This window comes from Pteropus vampyrus, unplaced genomic scaffold (genome assembly GCF_000151845.1).
Source record: "Pteropus vampyrus isolate Shadow unplaced genomic scaffold, Pvam_2.0 Scaffold85, whole genome shotgun sequence".
Taxonomy (NCBI): Eukaryota; Metazoa; Chordata; class Mammalia; order Chiroptera; family Pteropodidae; genus Pteropus; species Pteropus vampyrus.
Genome location: NW_011888866.1, coordinates 5,228,124 through 5,240,931, shown reverse-complemented (window position 1 = coordinate 5,240,931; position 12,808 = coordinate 5,228,124). Strand labels below are relative to the sequence as shown.

The 12,808-nt window shown below is 40.0% G+C and overlaps 1 protein-coding gene across 1 annotated transcript in view; it reads right to left on the bottom strand.

The window, feature by feature from the left end:
• The window catches only part of MYO1E (myosin IE), a 192,031-nt gene that overhangs the window by 104,082 nt on the left and 75,141 nt on the right, over positions 1–12,808 (bottom strand). Inside the window, exon 2 of the mRNA XM_011363475.2 lies at positions 4,429–4,572. Coding sequence (XP_011361777.1) covers positions 4,429–4,572 — 144 coding nt within the window. The remainder of the gene's footprint in view (positions 1–4,428; positions 4,573–12,808) is intronic.

Genomic DNA, 12,808 nt, shown 5'->3' with positions numbered 1-12,808 from the left:
GAAATGGATAATGTAGCTGGTATCTTTGTTAAGTAGCTACAAACTTACCTAAATCAGAAGAACTGAGACAAGAGAATTTAATACAGATTTAAAGGAAACAAATATATTTTAGTTATTTCAGGTGAGACTTTGGCCTAATTGTTTATCTAACTGCAGGCCTTTTTTTCCACCTGGCTGGACCTGCAGAAACCTCAGCCACTTCCCTGAGAACACCGGCCTCCTAATGGATCGGGTCACTTCTCCAGGACTCAAGTATTCACTCCCATCCCTACTGCATAATTCAGGTGTGCCTGAATTGGAAAAAGCTGCTCCAATCGTTGTCCCTACCCACATAATCTTTGGCTGTGAAGGTGTGGCCAAAGGTTAATTTGAAAATGTATGGAGCTGCAAGGCTATGATACAAAACAAAAACAAAAACCAGAAAAAAATTATTATAAACTCCGTAATAGAATTTGTGAGACAGAAGGGACCCAACAGATCTTAGAATGTGTGTGGTGGATCTGTGAGTTTTCACTGATCTGCAGCACAGATGACAAAAGAGAAACGATGCCCTGAATTTTTCATAAAGCTCAGTGTATTCAATAAAAAGACTGTTTTTTATTCTTAGATTATTTCCTTTCTACTTTTGGGATGTTAAAGTAGTCTGTCTTTTATGAACTGTGATAGTAGTATAGCTTCTATAAGTTGTTTTTAATGGTCTTATTAGGCAAAGTTAAAGAGTTTAACTTAAAAAATCCCACACATTTTAATAGCCAGTGCATTCCCCCAAACCACCCACACTGATCTAATCGACTTTCCTGTTCTTATCACTGAGGCGGGACAGGCAAGTGAGTGACTTGCTTGTCCCATATATGGAGACCGGTCAAGCTGGAACTTGAGCCCCTGGCTCCAGCCTCCAGACCAGGGCTCATCTCACTGCAGCTCGCAGTCCCCGCAACATGAACTGACTGCCAAGACCCAAAACCTCACTCGAGCCTTGAGCTCCAGTTGCTCTGGCACAAACGCCTCAACTCCTAATTCAAGGACTGAAAATGCCAAGTACATTTGAGTGTGGTCTTTAAGTAAAAACAAGTTTGGAGAAGGTTGGACCAAATGAGCACGGAGTGCTTTGCACAGGAATTAGTTTCATCAGCCAAGTGGCTATAAACGATGTCTCGCCAGGCACAAGAGCAAAATTGCAATGTTTTCCTCGTATACGTTCGAGTGTAATGGTAAGGAGTGTGGCAACGTTCAGGAAAAACGATGGGTAAATTAAACCTTCCTTGTCTTATGAGAAAGAGCTGAAAAATATGGGTTTTTATTGGTAAACGATGTTAGCATTTTCTAAGTAGATGTTTTTCTAATGTAGAACGAAGAAATGTGCTTTTGGCCTAATTGCATTAACAATTGATTGTTCTAAATGCTGACCTTCAATATAAGACAATGTGCTGGTATTTGATGCAGAAGAGGTGAAATGAGCAATTTTATAACTTAATGTGAAATCAAATCTCTTCTTGACTTAACTATTAAGCTTAAGGAGATGGGAGAAAAAACCAATTCTTATTTAAAATAATGCTACTCTATCATAATAAGATTCCCTTAGCACTGAACTGATGAAGAAGGCTTTTATCACTTATCAGAGGAAAATATTTGCAGCTAGACCCTTGGCATTATTTCACTGACATCTAACAAACCCATCAAGCTTCCTCAAAGCTGAAAGCTGTTCTGTGCTATTGACGGAAAGCACATTAATCCTGAGTTTCTCATTTATTGAGTGGGCAGAGATTTCTAAAACACGAAGTCATTAGTGGTCAACTAACGCATTTCCTTGGTAGAACACACGATTAGTCAGTCATTGATTCAAAGGCATTAATTCAAAGGCTGGTAATCAGCCCCCTCTGTGTGAGTCATTAAAAATTATGCTGTCTGAATATAAAAAGCAAGTCTTGATAGTCAACAAATTTACAATGAACACTTAATACAGTGGACCATGCCAAGGTTAGGCAGGAAATTCAAATACACAATGCAAGAGGATGCCATTTTTGTTAAAATTAACAAGAAAGCACATCTATATGCATGTCTATATGTGGATAAATTGAAAAATATACACCAAGAGCTTAACAGGCAATAACCCTACGTGGTGGGACTCTAGGTGCTTTTAATGTTCTCCTTTCTGTTTGACTGCATTTAAAAAATCATGTTAAATTAACATGTATTGCTTTAAAGGGTTTTTTAAACTTTATGTTTTTAAAGAAGACATGTAAGACATAGTCCTTGTCCTTGAGGAATTTCTGGTGTTTTAGTGGTAAATGACCTTTGTAGGGAGAAGTGAGTTTGCCTGGGTTGGCAGCTGATAACTACTGACATCATTTTTTTTTCTTCCCTAGCTGATCAAAATCCATGTTTTTGTGTAAATAATGTAATAAGCTGAACCTACATTCTAAGAAAATTCCAATAAATAATTTGTTCAACTTGTGGAAGTTAGCTTTTTATGGGCTTATCGATAAACCAATCTTCCATTTAAAAGTTTCTATGGTAAATGCATTTGAATTTCCAATAAGCAACTTTACAATTGAATTTTTGGAACATAATTCAGAAATATGGGAGAAACTTATACAGTTGCCTTAGTGTATGATATTAATAACTAATGATATTATGTACTTACTGCATTTATTATTTCATTTAATACTACAACAACTTCGTATAGGAGATTTTACTATCATTACCATTTTACAGGTGAGGAAATCAAGGTACACAGATCACAAAACTTCCTAAGGTCTCCAGGCACATACAGAGTGGGTTTGAAGCCAGGTAGTCCAGATTCACATCCTACACCCAACTTTTACTAGTCTATCACTTGCCAATTTCCATGTGCCATGGGTCTTGCACTTAAAAGTGATTAAAATGATTTGATGATGATAAGCCCAGATAAAGCGAGTATATTTCGATTTTTGACCAGATAAAATTAAATCTTACAAATGAATACAACTGTTGCCATACAATTAAATTAAAGGAAGCTTTGTACAGGTATCTGGGAGTCAGCAAATTTTTTTTCTGTAAAGGGCCAGAAAAGTAATTATTTTAGGCCTTGTGGGTCATATGGTCTGCTGCCAACTGCTCAAATTCTGCCATTGTAACATGAAAGCAGCCCTAGACAATAATAAAACAAATGAGCATGGCTGTGTTCCAATAAAATCTTTGTTATAAAATGGTAGGCAGGATTCTGTCTGTAGGAGGTAGGCTGCCACCCCTGATCAAGATGCTATTGTAACATAGCTAACAAATCCAAAAATAGCTGTTAAAACTTAAAAGCAGAGGTGTAGAGATTTATTTGGTAAAATCTCTTTCAATAAATAAGAAACAGCACAGTAAGGGTCAGAACTGTCCAAATGCCTCAGAATAATGTTAATTAGTATTGCTAGATAAATATCTGGTGAGTTGAATTTTCCTCTCCTAATAATGGGATAGGCAATCCTCGCAAAGTATTGTCACGTAGGTATGGGAGTTTTTAACAAATAGACAAATGAGCAGTGTACATAATAAACAGAAACTACTAATGTGAAAACTATTCTTCCCAAGCTTTAGGGGTTAAAACCTAAAATATAGGTTACATGGGTTGCAAAGACTCCACCTGTAATGGTCATCCATAACACGATACCTTCAGAAGTCACCAACAGCATCAAAGTTAAACTTGCTGGTACTACTATATGGATTTTACACAAATCTTTATATTGATTATGACCAGTTCTATAATAATTCCACTAAAAGATCTTAACCTAGTTGCACCGAACGAAACTCCTGAATCCTGTAGGAACTGAAGTAAAAATCACAGTTCTCTGTTTATAATGAAGTCAACACAAATTTGAATCAAATTCCCATTCTGAATTTTGAAGAGCCCTATAAAAAATGGCATCTGGCAAGCTAACATTGAAACATAAAGGACAACTCAAGAATGTTGCTTATTTTCAATTGCTGATTTTGCTTATCGTGCTTCTTTTAGTAAATCTAAGAATGCAGAAAAACAGACAAAACTGCATATTTTTTTGCATGCGGCAATCTTTTTTAAACCTTTTAAGTTTGGACTTAACTGCTTTGCAATTAGGAGAGCTATCGACAGAACTCTGCAGACTGGGACTTCCTCTAGGAAAAACAGGGGTTTTAGATATCCCATACTAGAGGATGTCGAAGCTACAGTGCCGTGGATTAAAACAGACGGATACTGGCTGCATCCGGATTTTGTGAAGTACCAGAAAAATAATTTAGCATCATCTTTGCCCTTCCCACAGCCTGAACCAAGGGACAAAAAAAGTACAAAACCACATTCTGAAACAGAGAAAATGACACGAGCATAATTTCAGATGGATCTTCTTACACTAGGAATAAAGCCACATTTTACCATGGACACTGTCATCTCAATTAGAAATGTCCAAAGAAATCAATAAAGGATACAAAAATGTAGTCGTCCATGTATCTCTTCTTCAGATTCTCTACGATGGCGTTCTCTGTGATCTTGGAGAGCAGGACCATGTCGTCCACGCCGCTGTGCTTGACATTGTGGCTCTGCCAGTGGTACCGGTAGGCACCTTTGCTTCCCTGCAAATGGAAAACACACAATGATTACGATAGTTTATTTTCTCCTGGGTTTTAACAAAACCAAAAAAAAAAAAAAAAGAGGGCACTAATTTCCCAAATATTCCTCTTATCAAACAAAACAGAAAAGACAGAGCAAATGAAGATTTTGCTATCTGAGACCTGGATTCAAGTTTTGGTTTTGCCACCTACAAACTAAGTGAAGTGGGGAAAAGTTATCTAAGCTCGTTGTGTCACTTGAGCTTCTCTTTTTGCATTTGTAAAATGGGAGAAATGAGACCCGCTTCATAGAGCTGCTATAAGAATTAAATAAAATGACATAAGTAAAGCACTGAATAGTGTCTAGAGTATAGCAGAATAGATGAGCAATGGTCTCCAATAATTCCTTCAACCTTATTGCTTTGTAGAATTTCAGTGAAAATGAGCAGTGAAATAGAAACTTTCTAGACTTGCTTTGCAAATTATATGATGTAACTTCAGAATTCAGAAGAGAAAAGAATATGTATCATAGAATAGCTAGGTCACATTGTCACCATTTTTCCTCCATAAACTTATCACTGTCAATGTGATATCGGCCTTCCTCATTCAAAAAATAAGCTACATTTTGAAGACTCATCACTGCGATATTAATGAGGAAATGGACAGGACAGCATAAACATGATCACAAAACATGCTACAGGTGGGAGGACCTCATCTGGCCCCATGGCCTCCTTGAACAGATGAAGCTGTGGCTCCTGTCCGTTTATTGGAGTTACAACTTAACACCAGGAGCGGCTTCTGAACACCCTGTGAACTGCAGGGTGTTTCCTTCGACTTGGAACTTCTACAGCGGGATCCCCCGTGTGTTCAGCTATGCGCCAAGTTTTGGAGTTAGGGGAGGATGGGAGCACCGTGGTGGCTACACTTGGGGAGTTCACTGTCCACTGAAGAACACCTTGGTATTGACAGATATGATTCATGCATCAGCAACAGTCAACATGCAAATACATGTAAAATGAGTGTTCCAGCAGGAGGAGGAGATTCTTTTATCCTCAGGGAAACAGAAATAAATCCCAGGAGAAGGTACCACTGGAATTAGATCTAAAATAATTTTAATTTGCTGTAGAACCCTAGAGGAGGAAGGGTAGTCATCATGATCTACACTCACTGGGGCAAAAAAGCTGATATATATGAAATAATGGCAAATAACACACAGCAAGATATTGAAAGATTCTCCCTTCCCTTCAAACCTTTCATGCATCTTACTGGACGTCACATGCTGGACAAGTGTGGTGGACACTGAACTGTGAGAGACTTAGCTCCTGACTCCTTGGAAGTTCACTTTTGGGAGGAGTTTAGACAAAGGAGAGAGAAATTCTGAATAAGGATATCTAGAAAGGCCACCTGATCAGACGCCAAAACTAGGGTAAGAAAAGGTAATAGGCTCTTTGAAAAAAGAGGGAGGTGGAAGAAAACAAGATAGGTGCCGTTTTAAATTTCACTTTTAAAAGTTGTTTCCTCTGCAGGAGACACAGGTCCTTTGACAAGAGTAAATTCTAAACGGCTCTGGGAAAAGCAATTTTTAAAAACCAGCCTGGAAGGGAACACCATGGGAAAAGCATACCAGTATCACGGGCTCAAGCTCCAGAAAGGGGTTCTGGAAGGCTTGCCACCATGCTGCCTTGCAGAGGGAAACTGTTTATATGATATATTTGGCTTTCTTAGAACCACATGCAGCATCAGTCCTACAAAATTACCTCAGACCTCACCACTCCTTCTTCCTCTTGTGGCAAAACAGAAAGAGAAAAAACACTGGCCACAGCATGACTCACTGGATCTCAACCGAATGTCCATGGTTTTCTTCCCACCAGATAAAGATTCCTAGTGATTCCGCCCTCCTCTGCCCTCCTTCCTTTTCCAGCTGGGTTGTTCTTTCTGGGCGCCCACAAAATCTACTCTGCATGGAAAACTAAGGTTCTGGAGTAACTAACCAGTAGGTGTGTTTATTTGTTTTTAACCCCAGTAAATATCCACCTACTTAAAAGAGGCAAAAAATGTTAATTTCCTTTTGGAAAATGTAAGCACAGTTGATCAAAACAGGAGGGGTATTAAGAAGCTGTTATCTAACTTCTGCAAAGGACAAGAAATGGAGGGGCTCTGTGTCCAAATATATGCGGCTGTACCGATTCACAGGATCTGCCTTCTCAAGGTAGACTACGCAGTCTAGGGGTCCAATCCGACTGTTTTTGTCTCACTGTAGAGTGATAATACATGACTGTCTGTCTCCTCTCAGAGGTGGTGTCCTCTTCCTAATGGCAGTTATTCCCCAGTAAAACTGGGCTCCTTGTGGAGTTTATTGAGTCTCATGGTCCCGAATATCTCTTGACACTGAAGAGTCCCACCCTTGGGACTCCAGACCTCCATGTACTAGAGGATAAGGAACCGACGGTGTGATGGAACAGTCACTATAAGAAAGGCAATTTGCTTTGCGGTGGTTGTGCTCCATTTACTATCCCAAACCGCCGTATGAGAGAGGGGTTAACATTCTCGTGCTGCAACAAAAGGAAGCCGACTTCCCACGAGATAAGTAGCAACGGCAAGATGTAAACCTGTCTAGGATTATGAACTCATCCAAACATTATGGTTTCTTCCCACTTTCTCTCTCATGACTTATTGGGTATTTCTACCTGTTAAGTTTAAGATGGCGACAGAATGATAGACTGTCTCCAAAACATCATTAAAGATACATAAATTCTTTGTTAATGACCACCTTCTCTTAGCATTAAGGACGAAAACGCTGGAGTTATTTTTATTTGATACATTTCCTATATCCAGTTGGTCTCTCCCTCCCTCTCCCTCCATGCTCTCTCCCTTCATCTCTCTCTCTCTTTCTCCCAGGAAATTACAGTTATATGTGTGAACTCATTCAGCCTTCAAAAATCACGCCCCATACTATGCATTATTATCTCTATTTTACTGATGAAAAAATTGTAAACTGCTCCAGTTGTTCTAGTCATAACTTCTCTGTTCTTAACTGACTGCTCTTTTCTATGCCTTTCTCCTCCCTCCGCCACCTCCGGAAAAGAAGTCTCCATAATTCAGATGAGGGAAAGGGAGGGAGGGAAGGTAGCTGGGCAGGGTGGGAGCAAACAGAGCCTTTTGGAGAAGGCTGACCCGCCCAGATTATGAGGACAAAGTCAGAACCCACCGCACAGGTAAACGAAAGCTGGGCGAGGGCTATGCTGGGAAGTTCTAGTAGAGGGTGAGAACTTTATCAGGGAAGTTGTAAACCAAACATGGAAACGTAGCCTGTCATCCCAGCCCAGTGAAGCTTAAGTTCCCCACAGTGAAACAGAAAAACTCTTCTATGTTTTTCTATAGGGGACAATAGAGTTTGATCACAGCAAGACTTTTCCAGAGGCCTTTCTTGGAACACAGCCGCTGAATCGGGGAGTTAAGTGGGGTATAGGGTGGGAAAGGGTTATCATTTTACAGCCCTAGACAATGTCCTCGGAAGCAGAGGCTGGAAGTTGTCTTCAGATCACAAACCTCTGTCCTAGAACTGTGAGAACCTCTGTCCTAGAACTGTGAGAACATGATTTATGCTTCTGGAACAAACAACTCTGGCAAGTGAGCTTCTTCCTTGCACCCCTGACTGGGAGGGTAGGGGCAGGACGAGCTGCCATGCATCCTGGGAGGACAAAGGGCAGCAATGGGCTTTGCCTTCTGTGTGAAGAGGGCCATTTTCCTTAGATGGCAAAGGCCCAGTTTACCAGTTTGTCGCATTGGCAAGAGCCAGCTTCCTTTCTCTTCTGCCGGCTTTTTCCTGGGTAGGAAAGTTTTAGGGGGGCGGTTCCCCACTAAAAATGGTAATGTTTTAAACAAGTAGGGGTACTCTGTATCTCGGTTCCCAAAAGTCCTTGATTACTATGGCATTGCAGCACAAAGGAAGGAAGGTAGCTGGAGATGTGCCAGCTAAGAAATGAAAATGAAAATAATAATAATTACAATGAAGATGAAAAGTCACTCTTATCTCTGCCAATTACTACAAATTACAAGGGAGATATTTCCCATGATATGATTGAGTGCAGACTTGCCTGGGCCCACATGTAGTTTCTAATGATGATTCAGTTTATAAAAAGCAATGGATTCGCACACAAGTTCTAGAAAGGAGGGTACACCCATATCCACATAATGGCCTGGTTTGTTCCTCACATTTAGGAGGTGGGACCAAGACACAGGAGTCCCTTACACGGAGGAAGAACCCAGCTCACTGATCCTCTGACTGATTTGAAAAGGCAGAGTGTCACTCATGGGTATGTATTTACCAGGGTGGGGACTAGGAAGAGCAAAGGTGAGTCAGTACAGAGGTGGGGATTGTTCTCTCCTGAAAGCCTACCTTCACTGGAGAAGGCCCCAGTGTAGCCTGCCTGCCACCGCCTGGCTCTGCAGACACTCTCACCAGTGTCTCAGTGAGTACTTTTCTTATTTGGTTCATCTAGGAGCGAGGAGGCGGCCTTGTACTGGGTAACTACAGTCTTCAAACATGCCCTTTGGAAGCCCAGAAAAGGGAAGCCATTAAATGTGCTATGTAAATACAATAGGCCCAGTGCTGGCAGAGCCTGGGGGCGGGGAGGATCATCCATATTCTTACACTCTTCTAGGAAGAGTATATCGCACAGTATTTTTAGAGAGCAATGTAGAAACAGGTATCGAAATTTTAGTCACACAGACCAATATGTATACAGTTAACTAAATAAAAATGAAATTCACAGATACACCAAGATATATGTACAAGGCTGTTTACTGTAGCAAAGTGTGTAATGGGGAAAAGTGGACACAAGTTTTGTGAACTGATTAGAATATGGCACACCCTTCCCACACAGGAGTTCTATGTAGTCACTGAAAGCAATCTGCTTGTGCTGATATGGAAAGATCTTGAAGATATACAGTTTCATTAAAATAGCAATCAATACGTAGATTAAGTAAAGAATGAACTTGCCTAAATTTTTTTTAAAGGCATGTGTCAGAATTGTTTTCTTAAAAGATATGCAAGATTCTATTGGGGAGAAGGGATTTTGGGAGAAGAGTGACTTTTACTTTCTATTTAAAACTTTTCTGCATAATTTACATTTTTAAAAAACGATATGCATGTCTTAATAAAATTTAAAAATAAATAGAAACATTGAAAATGATGCTAATACAATAGTGCATTTTCTGAGGCTGGAGTTGGGTGGGTAACCCAGCTAACTCTCAGTTGGGATCATCATTGTAAGCCTGGGTTCCATGCAGATTCAAGATTTGAAAGGTGGATTGAGCAGCATGGTCTGGATGAGAAGATATCATGTCTATGACGATTAGCTGGTCCACAAGCACAACAGGACAGCAGATCTGATTTCCAGAAAACCTGGGACTAGAATGCTCCCAATGTTATATAAGTGTATCACCCTGAGAAGTAGAGAAACCATATTCTCGCTGTGAAAATGGACTATGGATAACATTCTGATCTGCCATCAAGCTGAGCTTGGATTTTAATGGGACCCTCTTTTCTTTGTCCTAGTAAGTTATAACAGGAAAGGAACAGAGCTATCTCTTAGACTCTAATCTTTTAATTGACAGTCTGGGAATTCTACCTTTTGTAGTTCAGCTATTTGACTGGAAATACTGCCATTGCAAAAAATGGGGCAGGGGGGAATTCAACCATAAATATTTCTTTTTCTCTTATGTACCAGGCACAGTAAACCAGCATTGAACTTGCAACATATTTCAACTTTATGAAATTTAGACTCCCCGCTATTATGGTGGTGTTTGAAGCAAGCACATATGTGTGTGCTTTAGTATAGTGAACAGAGTGCAAGGAGGAGGGTTTCTGGAAGAGCCGGGAGTGGGGACAGGGCAGTCAGTAGCAACAATATACCGCCATTCCCCTCAACCCTTGGGATAGTTGAAACTAACACTTATAAACCCATAAATATGTGCCGATGCTTTACATGATCTTATTTAATTTACAAACCGCCTGCAAGACATGGATATTACAATCCCTCTATTACTGCTTTACGAATGGGTAAAGTTGAGGTCTGGGACTATAATTTACCAAGTTGCCTCTGCCTGGAGGGGCTGGGGATGGGAAAGTACATCATGGGGTTGGCACACAAAGTGTGTGTGGTCGGGCCTGGGGGGGGCGGCGGGGGGAAGAGGAAAGAATTAATAAATATAGAAGATGTGCTCATTAGCTTTATTCATGTAAGTATATGTGACCGGAACAAAAGTTCAATATTTGTGTGACATTCCATATACATGTCTCAATTAATTCCTGAGACCAAGGGCCAGAGCTAAGAATTGTCATCAGAATTTCTGACTTCATTTTCTTTGCTCATTCTGCTACACCACGTCTCATTTCCAACACCATCGTCAAGGCTGGATGTAGTCGTTGGGTCCAGGATCACGAGGTCCACTGGTCAGTCTCTAAGCCAGGATTGGCCAGAGCCAAACTTCCTGGAAGCAACTAGAGCAAACATAATTTTATCATCCAAAATGGGACACTGTGAGTGCAGAAGAAAGTGTTGTTAATAATAAAGCTGGAAGAGGAGGCATGAGCCAGGAGTGTCCCAGGTACATGGTTGTATCTGTGATCAACTTGATTTCAGAAAAGTCATGGGCAACTCTTGAAGACAAGCCCTCCGAGCCAAGATCCTGGGTTCCTTAACCACAGGGTCTCCCACAAATCACTCTACCTGTCTGGGCCTCTCAGCCACCTGCTCTATAGAAAGAGGTTCTTAATATTACACTGCCCCCAGGGGCTACTGTTAAGATTAAATAAGACTGACAATCACACCAGTCCCCAATCCCTCTAGGGTACAGTTGGTTTTATAAGATGACATGGGTGGGGGCGGAGAGGGGGTGGTGCAGGCGGGGAGAAGGAGGCAGGGGCAAAGGGTGGATGGTAACTGCCAGGCTGTCAACATTGGCTTGACTAATTGCGTGGGGAAGGGAAAAATGTTTGTAAAAAAATAACAGGAGATGGTAAGGTGCCCAAATTTGGTTTTAGTTGAATACACGATACTATTTATGTAAAATAATATCTCTGTATGAAAATACAGTTGTTGTGGTTGTTTATCTCTAAGCGTACTTTATGCATGGTTTTATTTCTCTTCTGAGCATGTTTATAAAATGTGCATACACAGATATAGCTATTTTCATTGAAAGAATTAGATCAAGTAAGATAAAGGATGTGAAAGTATCCAGTAAAATAAAATAAAATATATATGACGCTGTTTTCCTTATTTTGTGTTATTCTTTGTCAGCTCAGGCCTCCAATTCTTGTTGTTTATCTCAGTGTGCTGCTAGAGCAAACTCTTCTTTAAATAACAATGGGACCCAAGCAGGAAAAAATACAGCTTTTCTTTTACTTTCTATGTCTGAAATGTCTCTTCCAAAAGGATCATCTTCTGTATCAATGAATACCAATTCAAAGATACATTTTTTCATATTCTAATATATTCTGAAATTAGAATGTATCTTATAATCAATGCTGTGTCACACAACTTAACTATCAGTGTTTTTTTTTAAAGCGGAAAAATAATGATGCTTCTTATAACCAGTAGCATCTTATGATTGATGAATCGTGAAAGTAACACAACAGGCGCTGTTCTACACTCCTTACAAATATTAAGTCAATATTTAACATGATCAAAAATATAAAATATTATAAAGATTTCAATTATTCTGGTTATACCCTATATTGATATCACTTCAGATACCGTATTGCGGTTTTTACTGGTGAGGTTGATGATTGCCCAGTCCTAGAGGCTTTGCAAAAATTTTTATGGCTGTGCCTCCCACCCCCACCCCCCATCTCAAACAGAAGGAGGGTAAGTGTCAAGACTGATGAGATGCTTATAATAGCTGCCCATCACCAGACCTCAAGTTTGCAAAGCAAGCAAGGTAATTTCCTCTTTGATTTGTAAAGGCACATTCAACCTAAAGTTCTTTTGGAGTTAAGACCCTTCGAAGCAGGAAAGTGGGCCATCCCCCAGCTCTGATGTGATATGTCCACCCTAGGAAATTATGAGTTCTGACCTTTATTTACATGTATTATACTCCAATGTTTCCTAAACCTTAGTCATTTTCAACTACTTTTATAAGTTTTATAACTTATCTGTATCAACCACCTTTATAAATTTTCTTATCTCTAAGACAAGTTCCACGGGTCCTGTGCTTCAAATTTTTCTATAAACTGTCCGTTTTACTTTGGCTAAAC